This window comes from Hippichthys cyanospilos, chromosome 9, assembly GCF_059441005.1.
Source record: "Hippichthys cyanospilos isolate Australia breed blue-spotted pipefish chromosome 9, RoL_Hcya_1.0, whole genome shotgun sequence".
NCBI classification, from domain to species: Eukaryota; Metazoa; Chordata; class Actinopteri; order Syngnathiformes; family Syngnathidae; genus Hippichthys; species Hippichthys cyanospilos.
The window spans coordinates 11,166,812-11,185,230 of NC_142377.1; the positions used below are offsets into that span (position 1 = coordinate 11,166,812).

At 39.0% G+C, this 18,419-nt stretch overlaps 3 protein-coding genes across 4 annotated transcripts in view; 2 read left to right on the forward strand and 1 right to left on the reverse strand.

Moving 5' to 3' along the window:
* The window catches only part of atxn7 (ataxin 7), a 29,282-nt gene extending 22,763 nt beyond the window's left edge, over positions 1-6,519 (reverse strand). The window contains exons 1-3 of one of the 2 annotated variants that reach the window (XM_088424395.1): positions 6,372-6,519; positions 5,146-5,244; positions 178-396 (exon numbers count right to left, since the gene is read on the reverse strand). In XM_088424395.1, the coding sequence (XP_088280521.1) occupies positions 178-388 (211 nt within the window). In that variant the 5' untranslated portion in view covers positions 389-396; positions 5,146-5,244; positions 6,372-6,519. Of the gene's footprint in view, positions 1-177; positions 683-5,145; positions 5,245-6,371 lie in introns of those variants that run through there. The other variant, XM_088424396.1, reaches the window with a different exon arrangement.
* Positions 6,520-9,216: 2,697 nt separating this feature from the next.
* Positions 9,217-13,164, forward strand: LOC148418799 (SUZ RNA-binding domain-containing-like). The gene is made up of 4 exons (XM_088424601.1): positions 9,217-9,530; positions 10,538-10,587; positions 10,670-10,930; positions 11,013-13,164. The coding sequence occupies exons 1-4, from the start codon at positions 9,480-9,482 to the stop codon at positions 11,119-11,121; spliced, it is 471 nt and encodes a 156-aa protein (XP_088280727.1). The 5' UTR covers positions 9,217-9,479; the 3' UTR covers positions 11,122-13,164.
* Positions 13,165-14,095: 931 nt separating this feature from the next.
* Positions 14,096-18,002, forward strand: necap2 (NECAP endocytosis associated 2). The gene is made up of 8 exons (XM_088423526.1): positions 14,096-14,250; positions 15,113-15,213; positions 15,591-15,695; positions 15,830-15,911; positions 16,322-16,430; positions 16,532-16,700; positions 16,826-16,910; positions 17,225-18,002. Exons 1-8 carry the CDS (start codon positions 14,156-14,158, stop codon positions 17,268-17,270), a joined length of 792 nt encoding a protein of 263 aa, XP_088279652.1. The 5' UTR covers positions 14,096-14,155; the 3' UTR covers positions 17,271-18,002.
* The last annotated feature ends 417 nt before the right edge of the window (positions 18,003-18,419 follow it).

The following is an 18,419-nucleotide window of genomic DNA, read 5'->3' on the forward strand; positions in this document are numbered from 1 at the left end:
GAGAATGGGGAGACCCGACACAGAGGCAAATAAATAGTTGCACGTTGCTACCACTACGCTTTCTTCATATTCCGCCGACAACTGCATGCAAACGGCCACAAATAAGCACAGCAGCGCCGGCGACGGTGGCGCTACACCTCGCTTCGGCGCTCACATTCGGGACGCCAGTGGACTCACCGTCGTTTCCGTGGAGTTTGGCGGCGTCGACCCAGTGGCTCCAAGGCTGTCCCACCATGATTTCTGGACTCGGCAAGGATCTCCGCTCCGCAACAGTCGCCATTGCTGTGGAGCCTTCTCCCCGCTGGATCGGCTGCTGCTGCTGCTTCAGCTGCTGCCTGGCTGCTCGGCGCTGCTCCCCCCTGACGTCATCCTCGGCCCTTTCCGACATTCTTTCCGCTACAATGTAACGACACGAGAGTCAGCTCGGGCGCAGGAGAGGACTTTCCTCATGCCTGGTACCGCGTCGTCACGCTTCGCACGTAACCCAAAATAAACAAGTCAAAAACGTGCGTGTGGCCACTCGGAAGGGGGGGAAAATGAGGGGGAAAAAAAAGCACACTTAAGTAGCTAACCCTGCTACCAGGCTGTTTAACCGTTTGTTGTACAGTACTATCTTTTCTTGCAACAAAACTACAGTACAAAGGCACTGTTCAATTTGAATTAAGAAGTTGGCTTGCCACCAGGGACGATTCTCGGGTCAGGGGTTTATTAGAGACCATACAAGATACATTTAACGCACACCAATCAATAGACTAGAATGAAAAATTTTACATTCAATTGTGACAACCTTAGTCTGTTCAGAATACCTATAATTAATCTTTTCCATCTATGTGAAAACAATGTTAAGGAAATCTCCAAATATTTATAAAACAAGGATTTAAACAGGAAGTCCAGTCATCTATTTTCTTGACAGAAATAGGTTCTATGTCCACACTTAGATACAAATGAAAACAGGAGGATTTTGCTTCCTAATGTGATTAATACTATCAGTTGGTCCACACGTGAGGGTGCTGGTTTTACAAATTACTAACCCATTTTAAGTGTTTATAATCTTTTGCTAACTTTCACAATACAATGCTGATGGCTGAACGAACTTGCCATTTTAGGGGTCTACAAAATGGATCGCTTTGAAGATATGAGGTATGAGATATCAATGCCAGGAATATTGTAGAGAAAATTGTTGACTTGACTTCCCTCCTAACAAGTTATGAAACATCAAGCTGTAAAACTTTATTTCTATAAATACCTGCAAGTGTTTACATTTTCAAATGATGACTTCAACAACATTCCTTGAAAATGACAACATCCCACCGCTGATGAGCTATTTTTAGCTCAGGTCCAGGGGGTACGCATGTGCCTGCAGTTACCATGTTGGTGACCCTTGTCATAATCTATTGTGACGCTTGATGAGCATGGTGATCTTCCAGCAATGCTATGATACCGATGCAAGATCATTGCTTTTCTGTGTGTGATCTCACCTTTTGACCTTGCAGCAATAAAAAAAAAAAGTCCCAAATTTTGAAGGCATTAGATTTTCTTCCCACAGTAGATGCATGCTTTGTTAATGTGTTCAAATCCCTTGAGTATAACATTTTGGACCATAGTATTAATGGGTAAGTATCTATCAATATATATGTATTACTGTATGCACATTTCCATGCAATGAAAAATGTATGTGGTGTAATACTCATCTACAAAGGCAAACCGCACAATCCGGTCAAAGTGCACTAATCTAACATGTTTATCATTTAGATTGTAATTGCTGGTTATCCACTGGAGAGAGGGTGGAGCTCGCAAAAAGAAACCTTATTTACAAATCAGCTGACGATCAAGGTGCCGGTAACTCATTCATATTAATATTCCTTTGTGTATGCATGTCAATGGGATATTTAAAAAAAATAAAAAAACATCACAATGAAGTAATAGAGGTTTTTGCACTCTAGACAGGTAGGCATGTACTGGTAGATGTTTGACCAGATAAAAAGTTAGTTTCACTTTCAAAATGAAACATTTTGAGCGTGAAAGATTTTTTTCACCTTCATTGACAAATATGGGCAAATAAGCAATGGACTGTTCACAAATTTAGACTGTCATGACTTAAATGACAAACATAATACTTGAATTTTAGTTGACAAGTAAAGTGAGTGTCAAACAAGAAAAATAAACATATATATATATATATATATATATATATATATATATATATCACTATAGTGTGTGTGTGGGGGGGGGGGGTCAAACACGAACGTAAAAAGAATGACGGATATACATAGATTAACTCTTAGAAGCAGCATAAACTGACATACATCACTTACTAATAGGGGTGCAATGGAACAAAAAAAACTAACAGTTTGGGTCAGACCAGAGGTTTGAGTCACAGATTGGATCGTTTATCAGATGAGGAAACCAAAAAAAACAAAAAAACCTCTTCCTTTAAACATGTTGAGTGAAAAACAGTGGAGCTTCTAGGACAAAGCGAAATGTTGAGAAGACAAGTCAAGTCAGCCGTCATGCCACCATGACTTGGGAGAGCCAAGTTCAAAACAAAAGCAGTATAACACTACTGCAGTGGTAGTAGCCTTAATGGGTAAGCTTTTATTTTGAAAAACACCCTGAGGTTTTCTGTGTATTGTGTTAGGAAAAAAACATTGACAGGTTCTTTGACATTTGTAATTGATGACGCCACACCAAATAAACTGCTACAAGAGATTGAGAAAAGGAAAATCCATCTTGTTCTCCCTCAATTGAATTAGAATAGATACAACTTACATGATTGAGGAAGGTTTTCCGGTTCCTCTTCAGCTAAAGCTGCTTTAACATAATTAAAAACTTTTTTTTGTGATCAATGCGCTAACATGTGTGGTCCGAACCACCGTCTTTGATTCATTCATATCACGACTCAAAGATGATCCATTGCACCCTGACTTAATACCCACTTTTCCCTGTCAGAGAAGTCCATGTGAGGGCTATATACATTATATATTATATATTATATATATATATATATATATATATATCTTTACCATGTGAGTAGGAATGAGCCAATATCAGATTCTGACAGTATGATAACCTTGAGCAAAAATATCACAATATCACGGGATTAAAATTACAGCCCTATTTTTTTTCCACAATCTATCTTATTTTTAAACAAAATAATGAATATTTGTTACATTAAAGATGTGTACCATTTAAAGTACAAATAAATAATTGAATGAATAAATAAATACAAAATATTTCTTGTTTTTTCATTGTTCTTAGTGCCCCGTCATGGGTAAGCAATTCTTTGACACTGCAACACGCTTCCATGAATGTCCACTGGGAGGCACACTAGACTTTAAAAAAAAAAAATCCTCTAAAACAGTGGTTCTTAAAATGGGTTAGATTGACCCCTAATTCGGTGAGTTGCCTCAGGGGTTTGGCGGAGCCTCCACTGCGTAGGTCAAGACACACCAGACTCATCATGTCAGTTCATAAAGACATGCCCACATTAAATTCCTTGGCTCTTCAGAGCAATTCATTTTGTGTACCATTAAAATAACATATCCCTATGCCTTGACTTTGAAAAAAACAACAATTTACTCACTAAAGAAGATTCAGTGAATGCGCATATGAAACTGTTGAGGTTCAGTAATTCAACTCTAACAAGGTTAGGAACCACTTCTCTAAAATAATGATATATTTTGAAAATAACTTTTAATGTTATCCCCTGTAACCCTTGAAATTATACAGAATGCAATTTAGTAGCTCTAACATGAATTTGCGTTTTTGATCAAAAATGAAAACTAACATTTACCTTTTTTAAGTTGTGTTTTGAACGCCATCTTATATGATACAAAAAGGGCACAAGAGGGTGTGTTAACATCATGAATTTATTTTGACTGGTAAGGTTTCATCCAATCATCTACAAGAAGTGGCTATGTCATTAAAATTCAGTGTAATTATTGGTTTAGAGATGCAAACGTCTCATGTCCTCCAGCATGCTGCTGAGAAGGAGTTAAAACAAAGACCTCCCCCACCCATTATCCTTCATGCATGCCAAGAAGGTGAAAAATAAGAAACAGTGATTGCCATCTATTTATTTTTAAAGAGGTGGTTTGTTGAGTCAACTCTGCAAGCAGCCAATCATATTCTGCTTTGTTTAAATGCCCTCTTTGTTAGATTAAGCAAAAATAAAAGTGCTAATTTGCTTTTATAGAAAGTATTAAACCATTAACACAGTTATCGGCCCATGCCTACAGGTGATTGACAAGCAATCTGCAATAAATCACCAATAAACCAGTCTCCTATGTGGTTTTTGCTTTGAATGCATTGCAGGCAAAGAGATATGCAGTTCTGTCATGTATCTAAATCCACAGAAGCGAAACCAGCTACATATAGTATCACAGTGCACATCAAACAAGGTGGGTTTAAAGTGTCCACACCCCAGTTCAATTGTGAGGATTTGGGGATGTAATTTTTTTTAAAAAGACTGATACGAATAATTTCAAAACTTCTTCTACCAATGTCAACTATAACCTGCACAAGAAAGCTGAACAAATAACATGTTTAATACAGGTTTATGACAACCCAAGGAGCTCCCTGACCTTTTCTGAGAACTTTACTGCAGCATTATTTTAAAAATACATTACCAAAAAATATCAAGTTAATGTAAATCTGAAAAAGTTGTTCAATACAGATTTGATTAAACATTTGAACAAAGTTAAGAGTTTGAGTGTGTATTTTTTTTTTGGAGGGAAGGAGGCGATAATGTTTTCCCTTTTACTGAAAATGAATATTGGCTCAAAATATCAGTTACTGCCCTTCTTAACTACTAATAATGCAAATTGGTCCTGAAGAAAAAGTAAAGAAAAGAAACACAGCACTCTATCTCTGCTTTCTCAATATTAAAATTAAGCTTTCTGGCCCATAATCAGAACAAATTCCAATTTGTGAGTTTGAATGATAAGTGTTATAACCAATATAATTTATAATAGCTTTTTCTAAACACGGATATAATAATGTCTGATATAAAATGATTTACCATACTGTTGAATACTAAAATTAAATAAATACTCAATTTATAACTCATCATGAAGCAGTAGTTCTGAGTACTTCAACTATAACTAATGTGAAGGGCAAAGAGGTCATAAAGAAAATAGATTTTACCTTAGTAAATAAGGAAAAATGCAAGTTATTGGTAGCTCAGTCAGCTGATCCACATCAGCTTGGGTTCTCACTGGCTGCCACACACACTGAAGAAGAAATCTGGAAACACACACGCACATTGAGAGGAGTCTAGTTAGTAGTGTGTTCATTGCTATCAGATACTCCTAGAACACTCAATTTAAAAAATATATCAAAACGTAATATGGTTAATTTATTTTCAAAGAGAAACCACAAATCAGGCCATGCTTCAATAGGTTTGATTGTTTGATGTACTATCAAGTGAATGACAAAGGGAATCACTGGCATTGGGCGGAATCCACCTATCCCCGAAAATATCACATTTCAGGAGATCCCAACAAGGGCACATTTGTGCAAAAATTAGCATTGCATTATGAAAGTAAGCAAATAATTATTGGTTTTAGATGGGTAAATGATTTGTTTAAAGACAAAGTCGGATGGGGAAAATTCGTTTTCTGGGGGGAAAAAAAGTCACTAAAATTTGACTTAGAAGGGTTTTGAAGGGCACCAGTAGTCTTCAGATACTTGTGCTGTTCAAAAATCAAACAAACGCTGACAAACAATTGAGGGAAAAGTATGAATTACAACGTATTTTACTTATATATTCATAGTTCTCTTAAATATTGCATTTTGAAAATACCATAGATAGATAAGGATGTCATTTTACCAACGTCACACTTCATTACTGCATTCTGTCATCGCTCATAATGTAAACAGGTCAAGCATACTCGAACTATAATGCAATGAGGACTTTTCACCGTAAATCGCAGTGTGCAACTGCATTGCAAAGTTCTTCGAAAAAAAGGAAGAACAAAAAAAAAACGATCGCCTGTCATTGTCAAGTAACTTCTGTCGGGAGTCCCCAGCCAGAACAAGTTTTGTGTCGGCTCGCTCCCACCTCTAAAACAACAACGATCATTGGTCTTTTTTGAAGGCGCGAGACGGATTGAGAGACACGTTCGCTGTTGTTACTCGGAAAAAATGGAAAACCTACTGTATACATCTGACAGAAGCCGTGTGGTGAAAGCAAGCTGCATCCATTCAGTGAAGGCTACAAATGCTATCAGAGTATTTGGTGGCTACGTCGCCCTGCTAGCTAAAGCCCGAAGCTAGCCACGGCTAGCATTAGCGAGGAAGCTGCCAGCAGTCTGACAGCACAGTAAAAGACATCAGAAATCGTCGCGGAGGAACGGCAAGTTTGTCCATACCGATCCTATGGATGTCGTACGTGTCGACAAACGCCAGACCGATGAAAATCGACTGGATGCGAGAGCCCAAGGGGGCAGGACACGGCGAGAAAGAGCGGGTGCGGTGCTCAGCCTCTGTGGAGGTCTTCACCAGGTGCTTCCATGTCTGTTTACCAGATTGCATTCTGGGAACGTGACGTCACTGAGTCTACTCCATAGAGTGGGAGGTCCGAGGCAGACTAGCGCGAGGGAGGGGAGGCACCGACAGCAGTACAGAATCCCCTCACTTTTCGCGGCTGATGACCCCGTCCATAGGTAATTTTCCGCAAAATAGAGTTTGACTAGAGAGTTTGATTTTTTTTATGCCGTACAATCAAGAGTAAATACTGGCGCTGTAAACCCTCATGCTCCCGTTGTTTTCTTGTTTGTCTTCCATTTAGAAGATAAAGAATAATAAGGGCAAAAAAGACGAATTTAAGTAGTCATGGGACCTGCACTTTGATTCCCACAAGGATTTAGTACCCTTAAAGGTGCATTAATCCTTCAGGGTTGTACCTTTGGCTACAATGCAATGCAGGATTCTGGTTAAGGTAAGCCATTTTCAAGGGCTTCTATCACACAAAATAAACATTTTGGAGCTTTAGCCATGGTAAAATGATAGTTAATTCCTCACCAATGCTGATTCCTCACTAAGAGCATGGATCTGACCAGCTTGTTCATGATCAGCCAATAGTTGCCATTTTATGCAAGACTAGCGATAGTTTGTGATCCCATAAGTTACGGAGCAATCAATTATGTCACTGATCCATTCTGCAAACTATATTTTGTTTGGAGATTTTCAAGGGCAACATTATGCCTTTTATTTGCACATAGTGTGACTGTTCATTTGATAGGTCCAAACGTGTTTACTGTAGCACCAGTTATTTATTTGCAGCCTTTACTTAGTGCTCTGAAGCAATTTAATTACAGCATTGCAAAACAGTAAGTTGTTGCATCCATCTTTCGCATTCAAGATTTTTTTTTTTTTTTAACCCGACTAAAATTTCACTTTACATATGTCTGCAGAGTTCTCAAATGCCTTCTAGAAGTCATTTGGGGTTTTTTTGCAACGCATCTGTGTCAGCTTTGGACATGAAAAAGATTGTTCAACCAAGGCAAAAAAGTATATGCAGTGTTAAACAACTTATTTAAATAGATATATTTCACGACCTTGTGATAAACAGTCTAAAAAATAAAGTAAACCGTTTTTATTGTTTTTTTTTCAGCTTGCTGATCGGCTATTTTGATGGGCCCCAAAAATCCTGATCTCTCCATTCACCAATCTCTGAGCAATACTGCTTATTGCTACTCTCTCAGAACCAGCCCTGCTCAATCTGAGAGCAGACTTGTACTTCACTTTGTTACATCACTTATTGAGTACCGTCCTTATAACACCCACTCAAACAGTGAAAGGCAAAGTTTTAGCTAGCCAGGTTAGAGATAGAGCCACAAAAATAACTCATATTTATAAGAAGTATAATTGTTAACTGTACTGTTGAAAGTTTGAAATATACTATACGGACCTTTAACTAAAAACAAACATTGTTGTGTGCTGCCGGAGGGTTAGCCTTTGGTTAGTTTACCATGGTATAAAACAGAAGGGCTGGTAGTGATGATTGACTTAACGCCATGAGAACTACTGACACTTTTTTTGTGAGCTACACCATCTTGTAAAAAGTTTTAAGCAACATATTGTGTAGCATGGTGTGAAAAGTTCTATGAGTGCACTCCGTTTACCATATTCTTAATGGACACCCCTGATCTATGCCAAGCACATAGTAACAATCAGAACAAATATGAAAGAGGGGACGTAATTAACTTGTGTAACCCCTAAACCTAACCCCTATCATTTAGCTTAGTGGTGTGCGGTTCATTTTTTTAATGATATGAAATATGTGCCTTGGCTCAATAAAGGTTTGGAAACAGTGATGTACAGAATTCCTTATTTACCTTTCATAAAATGATACTGGAATGAATGAGGGGAAAGGCCAAGACACAAAACTGACTGATCATTGTAAAATATCGCAATGGCTTTCATAAATCTTAAATATTCGGCAGTTTAGGGATTAAACCTCTGCTTTTTTTTAACATTTGGACCCACTATGCTACTTTATTTTAAGGTTGATGATAGTGATAGTTGTAGACGTTTTTCTGGGTGGTTTTAGTGTAGACTTAGTGTCATAGATTGCAGTCTTAGTGCTCTGAAGCAATCTAATTACAGCATTTATATTTGAACTCACTTTACAACAAAATTGGAATAACGACCTTCCAAATAAATATGAACATATTTCATTTGTTATTGTCTGCTTTTAAAAAGCTAATGCTGAATCTAGAAAATCTACCCAAAAATATAAATCATCTATTGCTCGCTGGCCTCATTGAGGGTACAGTAATTCGGCCCTGAGTTATAAAAAGACTGGATCTATTCAGTCGGAGTACATCCAGGCTGCAGTTTCAATTACTGAGATGCTGCGTTCAAAGCCGTTAGTTATTTTCCTGTAATGCAAACACTACTTTCGAGTCGTACTTATTACCAATGCCTATATGCATCCATTAGCAACAGCCTTCCAACTTATTGCATCTTGCATGGAGTTATATGCAAGACGGAGTTATATGCTAGACTTTTAAAAGAGAGAATGAAAGTAATTTGGATCAAATTGATAACAACACCATTGCTGTTCGCAGCTAAATTAAGTTCGTATATATCGTCTACGTGATCGCGCTTCTCGTATCGAAGAAATAAATGCGATAAATCTGTATGGTCTGTTTGCAGTCATGCCTTGAGACTTAAGTGTGCTTGGCAGATCACCAATTTCTGAGTGTACGTGACGCCTAACTGAGGCACCACCACGAAAGGTCCCTTCAGTTGAGCATTACGATAGCTGGTCTAATAAAAATAACAGCTTGGCCGTCCTGTGAAGTCCGCCTTCTTCATAACATCGTTAGAAATCTCGCGGAATCTTGAGCCCGGGTTGTTGCGAATCGACAGTGCTACCTAACCTAACCCGCCCCGGAGCCACACTGCGCGGATGGGAAGCAGCAGTTAGCTGGTGTGGAGGAGCCAAAGCTGGGCGGTTGTGGGCTGTTAAAATGGAGGATGACGAGGTTGCAGAGAGCTGGGAAGAAGCGGCAGACAGCGGGGTAAGACACGCAGACGGAGCCATCTTTATGGCTTTATGGCGATTTATTAAGTCTCCAATGATAGGCGGCGTTCGGATTCATTATTTGCTTTCGGCCAAATGCGTGCATTATAAATAACTAGCCCGCGACTGCCCAACAGGCCTCGCGGTCTAGCGCTGTCAACAGGAAATGTAATTTTCCGGCACTTTTCTGATTTTCTTTGGCGCCTGCTTTTCAGTTCCATTTACTCTGTCCATAAATAACATTTTCATTTATAGTCGCTCGTTTGCGGAAATAAAGGCTACGGCGCACCGCAATGGAACGTAGTGGTCGTGTGGCTATAATTAGTCACATCAACTATTCATTTAATCTTATAGTTGTTTTCGTTGTTGACAACCTCATGTTTGTGAACGGACGAGTTTGAAATATTGGAAACATTTGATCAATTTTGTCATGGGGCTCGGTATCATTTATCGCGGAAGCAAGTGTTGACGTCACTTCCGTGGTTCCAGTTGAGTCGGAAATCCAAGATGGAGGCCTCCTGGCAATCTTTTATTTGTGTTTGGTTAATACTTATGTGAGTTACCTGTTTGAAATGGCATGATTGTGAGTCGTGACTCAAATGGTAAAAACTGCTGCTTGTTCAGACCCTCGTTAATATTTTTATTCTTTCGCCAAACGGTTTTGTGAGAATTGGTTGCAAATGTTGTGTGTAATCTGCTAATTTAAGGCCCTACTATTTAGTAATTTTCAATATCTAAATGGATTCCGTGAAAAGGTTTTTTTTTAACAAAAGTAAGCCGAGTGTTAGCCTAATTTTTACACAATATTGTACAAAAAATCGTATTTGGTGGGGCAGGCAATACGTGTTTCAATCTAGTGAATGCCTCAATTCATCAAAAATTTTGGGCTGTTTTTTTTTTCTCATTTTTTTTTGCTCTGAGAAACTACACCATACATTCAAATGCTCTCATGATCTTAAAATATTTCTGAAATATATGAATAATAAATGTGCTCTATCTCTTCAGGAAATAGAAAGAAGACTTGAAGCAAAACTGAAAATAAACCAGCAGGCAAAGTAAGCACAGTAATTAATACTTTGTGAAAAATACTTAAAAAAAAAACTTTAATTAAAAAAAAACGTGATTCTTTTGCGACAGAAAATCCAGTTCAAGTTCACCTGTGAGAACTGCGATTGTAATCCAGGATGAATCGCTTCCTGCAGCACCACCACCACAAATTCGAATTTTAAAGCGTCCGTCAAATAATGGTACTGCGGGAAATCCTGCTTCTTCGGCTCGACCTTCCCAACAGATGAAGTCTTTGGCGCAGCGGGAGGCGGAATACGCGGAGGCTCGTCGGAGGATTCTGGGTAGTGCTTCATCAAATGATACACCTCAGGACAATTCAGGCCAAGAGAGGTAAGACTTTTCACCCCCCCCCCCAAAAAAAAATGTTTTTCTTTTAGTTAAATTCACTCTTTTGTTCTCTTTATTTCACTAGGCCAGTTCGTGTGACTTCGCAGACAGCAGAACCAGTTCGTCCCAACAATCATGTGATCCGCCAGCCAACCGGGCCGGACGGTACTTCAGGCTTCCGACTTGGCAGATAAAGCATAGCCCCTTGCTATTAATGGGTCAAACTTGTTTCACAAGAGCAGTGAAATGGTATGCGGTATCAAGAGCTGAGTGGTGTGTGAATATTTGAGAACATGAAGAGCAACAATGAACTCGGCCACCCTCTCTCTACTTAACTTAGTGGCATGTTGTTTGCCACCCGCCTTGCCGTTTTCCAATGTGGAACCATACGAGGGGCTGGCAGAGCTTGGCCACATCCCCGCTTGTTCTACGCTATAAGGAGGCTTTTACCTAACATCCCTAAACACTGTGATACTTTATACCATGAGGTGCCCTTTGACTCTTACTTGGTCGCAGGCAAGTGCCAGGACGACAGGGGTCAGTCCCTTCCAGCTGAATTAAGTAAGCTTGGAGGAACCCCTGGAAACGAATGAGCTGGCCCTTCTATGGTCAGTTGAACGGGTTACAACTGCTGGACCTCCCGTTAGAATGGTTCAGGCGGTTAAGTGACTGCTTTTAGGCACTGGACACAAGGTCAACCTAGTGTCACTGAAATCAGCGCACAGGTTGCTTTTTGTGTTTTATTGCAGAAATGGCTCAAAGGAGCAGCCCACAGTCCTCCATGGTTCCCCAATGATATTCAAAGAATTCATTATTCAAAGCAATAACTAATGTAGGCCCTCCCCCCTTTGTTTTTTTGACCCATTGTCAGTGTTGTGCTTTATGTTCAAATGGTCTATTGTTTAAATTCCATCCAGTTTTATTTTTTATTTAAAGGGTTTATTAGTCAAGGAACTCAGTAGACACTATATTGTAGTTGAGCTTATTTCAACATAAGGATGATCACTTCACATTGTGTCTACTTGTTTCCCCAAATAATAGCAAAACTGAAGTGAGATGAGCATATTCACAGACTGCCATTAAGATGATTGCTTGTCAATGATGACCAAATGACTTTTGCCTAAGCAACCCATGAAAGGAGGCTGTGCCTGTCATCACAGTATAAAACAGGAAATCCGACTTTTGAATTTAAGTTTAAAAAAAAAAAAAATCACCATTATCACACAATGTGATTGGATGTCCATCAATCAAATATTTGCAACTTATGAAAATATTTAGCCATTTAGATCATTGATTTTAAACATTCGACCTATTTATAGCTTAAACCCTAAATCACCAACATACTTATTAAGTTTCAAGCAAAGAGGAAAAAAAAACAACTGGTGACCAAAAGTTTTTAATGCTCCATAATTGTTCTCATCACAACAAAAAAGTATTTTTAAAAGAAATGATGAAATGATTGTTTCCTTAAAAATAAGAGTTCTATTTGTCAGTTATATTCTGTTCTGCTTATTTTAAGAGAAATGCGACTGCTTCATGAAATATCACTGAAATGAAGACAACACAAAATTTAGAATGCTTGTCAAAGTCAAATTTGTTGCACATTTTCTCAGTCTTCCTAGGACATAAGAAATATAACTGTACACCTTTCAGTCGGATTATTACCTTGCTTAGAACTCTGGGTCTTGAGAAAAAGTTTATTTCTTTTCACCCACAAATGATTAATTGAAGAAATATGTTCCTGAGTTTCTACGTTTATTTTGTTTTGATTCGTTATCCTGCATACCACCTATGAATGAAACAGCCTCTTCCTGTACGCATGGTTCTCACTAGGTTTCTGTGTAACACAGCAGTCACATTGAAACCTGGGAAAGGTCATTGCATATGCTACTAAAGCTTTTGCTAGCACGAAACTCAGGGTAGCATATCAATTCACACAACAGAACGGTATTACGTCGATACCACTCGGTTGGGACAATTGCTTGGATATGGATTCATCTTTGAATAAGGCACAAACATAGAAACTCCTGTTCTTGCTACAACGAGGAATTCATTGAAAATGGAATTTTGATTTGAAAGTAGTGATCACACTATCAGCCACCCATAAACATTGTGATTGATCATGAGGCTCAGTTCTTGTTCTATCGCAGCGTCAGTAGTGTCGGACTTACATGATGTCATTTCGAATTCTGAAAATGCTGATGGAAAAAAAAACCCTTTAATAAACACACCATAAAAAAAAACGTGTCTTTTTCTTTTTTAATCATAATAAGCTAATTTGTTGATGGAGGTTTGAAATACAGTGTGACATGCGTCTTTTCATAAGAGACTAATAAGATCCTATGTATATAACTTACGAAACGTATGAAATCACGAATACCAAATCGACTGATGCTTTTGTATTGTGAATGTTTCAAAGGCCCAGGATTAGCTACTCTTTTCCCGCCACCAGGCCCTCAAGGTCACCTACACTGTGTCTTGGTTGTTAGACCAACACCGGATTGTTTTGACTCACGCTTACTGTAGTATTCTTCCTATGGCCTCAACATTCTACACGTAGATTTGAATTTGTCACGTAGCGTTAATATATAGATGACAGGGATGTTAAAGCATGATTTATCACTTATAAGACACTGTACAAATGCAGAGGAAGGTTATTGTTATTAATAGAAACGAAATAGGACAAACTGGCTATATAAAATGGATTGCGGCAGTGGTTGGAACGTCTGCTTCACAATCAAAGGGTTACCGAGTTTGAATCCAGCTGGCTCCGACCTTCCTGTGTGGAGTTTGCATGTTCTCCCCGAGCCCTCGTGGGTTCTCTCCGGGCACGCCTGCTTCCTCCTACGTTCTAAAAACCTGCATGACAGGTGTATTAGAGACTTAAGCTATCCTTAGGTGTGATTGGCTGCGCAAATGTTTTTTTGTTTCTGTGTGTCTTATGATTTGCTGGCAACCAGTCAGGGTGTTCCCTGCCTACTCGGCCGAAGTCAGCTGGGATTGACGCCAGCTATCCTGCGACCCTCGCTAAGTGGCTATAGAAAATGGATGAATGGGTGGATGGATGGACGGCTTTTACAAAATGACACATGCAGTCATTCTCCCAAACAGCGGGGGCGCTGTAGAAAGCGCCCCACGCTTTCGGCGTCTCGTCGGTCTCGACCAAGAGAGGCTGAGGTGTGCAATAAAAGTCGGAAGTTGGAGTTTTACCAAGTGACACTTGACGAAATGGCAGAAGACAACACTTATGAATCGATGCTCTGCGTGAAGCCCGAGGTTCACGTCTACCGGATTCCGCCGCGGGCGTCCAACCGTGGATATCGGTAAGAAAAGTTTTCGATTCACTTAACGTCCGGCCGGGACTGTCAAGTCGCTAGCTTAAATGTTGCTATTGCGCCCATTATCGGACACCCACTGCGCGTCGACACTTTTTAATGTTCTCTTTAATGTCCTCCTTTCCAAATGAACCGAAAGATCACGAATCTCAACAGAATGTTCACCGGCAAACCTGCTTTTTGTGTAAAGCTATTTTTCCCCCAATACTGCTTTCTCCCCACAAGCAGGTCACAAATAATTTAGGGCAATAGTTTACATTTGTTTTTACGGGGAACTGTAATATGTTGATATTTCTTCCTTGTGGTTGATTCTTTTTTTTTTTTTCAATCAAACCGTTAAATGACTGTTCATAATGTTTCACTCTAACGTGCTCAGCATTTCTCTTGTCATGGAAAATTGAGACCCATCTTTCTGTCAGTAGTTTGTGTGCGGATTAAAATGGAACAAACTCGAAACAGCAACAAACTAAACATTTGCCCATTGTTCCTTCCCCTGCCAATTTCTACATACATTAGTTAGCCGTTTAGGATTAGTTTTATCCAGCTAGCACCAGATTTCAGGATTAACGATTCTGTTCTGACTTTTTAAGAAGTTTTAATTTCGCTTCCCCTCTTTGGATGAAGCGGTCGCCGCTTGTGTTAAAATAGTAAAGTCCTTAGTTTCTGCAAATGAACATGCTTAACTGCTTTCATTCCACTCGTGTGCTCTTTGTGGGTCTCTGTACATTGGCCTTTCATCACAACAGAGCAAATAGGTGTAATGTAGCCACAAAATCGTGTAGGTTGGCACCCATGCGTGAGTGCTGTCAAAAGCAAGGCATAGTAATATTTCCCTCATCTTTTTTTAAAGGGCTGCAGACTGGAAGCTAGATGAACCTGCGTGGAGTGGAAGGATGAAGATCACTGCAAAAGGAAAGATGGCCTACATCAAGTTGGAGGACAAAAACACAGGTTAACAAAAATGGCACACATTTTCATATGCATGTCAGATTGATGTAGACAGACATTGTGGTTGAGTCTCAGCTTTCTGTCAGGTTTACTGAGTAGACATTTGTAAAAACCAACACTTTCATTTTCACTAACAATTCAGAAAATAATGCAGCCTAAATGCTATTCAGTTCATATTTCAGCACCAGTTTTGAAATGGCAATAATAAAATCAAGAATTAGAAGAAAAACAATAAGTTTGTTTCTCATGTGCAGTACAGTCATTTTTTTATCATGCCACACATTTCTTGCCATATTCTCTCTAAAGACTTTGTTTGAATTGCCATGTGGTGCAAGCTTTGGTGTACCTGAAGTTTCAGGTGCTACTATTTGTTTCTTCAGGAGAGCTTTTTGCCCAAGCGCCAGTTGAACAATATCCAGGCAGTGTCGTCGAAGCTGTCACAGACTCCAGCAGATACTTTGTGATCCGGATAGAGGATGGAAATGGTAAGAGGCAAAAAAAAAAATATATATATATATTTGCTGTTATGCAAGTCTAATTTCTTCTGGCATTCTTAGATCCTCATCTCATCAAATATGTGACACAAAATGTTTCACCTCAATTGATGCTTTGTTTGTAGGCCGCCATGCTTTTATTGGTCTGGGTTTTGCTGATCGGGGAGACTCTTTTGACTTCAATGTTGCTTTGCAAGACCATTTTAAGTATGTTAATATCACTCACTTTCATCTCTGTATACACTATTTTGCCAAATGTAAGCTGCTCAAGGTAGCTTTCCTGCTAAAGGTATTTTGCCCATTTTTGGTGTTAGAACATAAGTAAAGGCTGCTTTCAGTAGCATTAGAATTCAATCGAATATCCCTATGTTAGAAATCAGATTAATCTGCTTTCATGAATTCTTAGCTGACATCACTAAAGCATGGCAGCTTTGACTGCAAAGTGAAAGACAATTTGTCTAGATTTAAAGCATCATGCTTCATACTGTTTTGAAATAGGGTATATTCATTATTAGACAGTCATCAGTTAACTGTTAAACAATTGTAAAATCAAATAGACCACATGACTTAAAATATTGCTCAATAGTTGTACAAGTACATGCTCTTATATCTAAAAGGTGGGTAAAGCAAGAAGGCGAGTTGGCCAAAATGGAAGCAAACCAGAGTGATGCACCGAAGCTCGACCTTAGCTTCAAGGAGGGACAGACCATCAAGATCAGCATTGGGGTGAATATGTTTCCTAAGTCTGGATACAGTTAGTTGGAACCATTATAGCAACAATTTGCAAGATATGTAACTTTGGTAAAATTGTAATTCTCCTGTGATAGAACATCAAGAAGAAGGACTCATCAGCTGCTAAGCCACGCCCTGTGGCAGGCGGTCTGCTCCCACCTCCACCGGGAGTCAAGACTGGAGGTGTCATCCCACCACCTGGCAGCCAACACACAGTCACACCTGCACAACAACAACAACAACAACAACAACAAACAAACACTGGTGACTATATTTCTGCTCCACATGAATACTAAAGACCTGATTTTATGATACTAACGTTCTCCATCATGTCCAATCAGATGCTAACTTCATTTTCAACACTCGTACTTAAGCCGTACTTTTTTTAGTTCCTCTTTTAGACTTTGGGTCACCTGTCCCAGAAACCCAACCCAGCACTGATATGTGGGGGGATTTCACATCTGCAGGTTCCAAGTAAGTTTTATCGCAGGCTAATAGCATAAATGCCCTTGTAAATTTTGTAACAATACCCAATAGATAAGAAAAAACACAACTCTATTACCTTTACCCCGATGCATGCCAGTCTATAGTTGTGCTCATACGTTTACATAACACTAGGGTATAGTATAAATGTATGAGCACGACTCAACATAATGTTAAGAAATAAAATGCAAGCACATTTTTTTGAGTGGTCATTGTGACAGTAAGTTAAAAATGACTGGGAAAATGTTTTAATTTAATTATGTTAATTCCCTCACGTGTTAATTCCCTGTTCGTCTCTTCCACAGCTCCAGTAAAGATGCTGTAAAATCAGGCTGGGTACAGTTCAGCTGAATGGGACAAATGTGCACACACTCCGGCTGCATACATTCCATTGAAGGGATGATTGTTGTGGGAAGAAAAAGAAGGGGCAAACGATGAACTCACAGCACCCACCCTGTGAGGGTCTTGTAGCAACATGCTGTAAAGGAGTTTGTCACATGTACGTTAAATATGTTTTTATATTTCCAATCATTCTTTTTCGCTCCCCTATGTTAGAGGAGCTGTCTCTGTGCTTTTAGTTTGCGGGTAATTTCAAAATCTGCTCCGGAGTTGCCTCCCACCATGTTCACCATAATAGATGGATCACATGAAATTCATTGACAATCTGTTCAGAATCAAATAACTTCATTCCGTCGTACCCTGTCATTATTTTTTCGCATCATGTGTGTAAAACCTCTGAGGAGATTTTTTTTTTTTTTTTTTGGGAGGGGGGGGCTGACGGTATTCATTACTAGGGTTGTTTTTACCTGCAATACTGAGCTCATTAGTGGTTAAGTTGCTATTTTGATGAATAGTTTTACAGTGCATACTTTCAGAGCTTTTGAACATGATTACTATTTCGTGTAGTCAGGTTTGTTTACCCCTTTGTTTTTTTTGTTTTGTTTTGTTTTTGTATTTTTAAATGTGCCTTTTACCAAAAAAAAAAGAAATGTCCTCAATCTTATTCAAGGTTGCACTGAGTATTTGATGAAGTGCCTCTCAGAAAAATGTATAAAATGTAAATGTAATAAAAAGTATATTTCATTTTGTGTTCCTCTCTACAATAAATTGCTCAAGTTTTACAAGTGTTTTACATTTCATTAGTCAGGGAATATATTAAATTACTATTGTTGAGATTGTTTAAATGTTATAATGATTAAAACATTTTTTATTACAATTAAAATACAGTTCTCGAAATGTCTAGCCATTAATCGAGCAGCGGTTCCCAGAATAGGGATTTTAAATTGGGTTTTCAAATAAGCACGTTGAATGTGACATTACATTCGTTTGGGGGCGCTATGGGCGCTATCGTTTTATTTCCTTCAGTGCGTTTAGAATCGGCATCATTTATACACTGACTTTTGCCATTCGGGTAAATAGGGACCGACCCGATCCACGATTAGCGGGGATGTCCCTATGCTAGTCGTACTTCATTGATCCGCTGAAGGTTTGAACCGATGA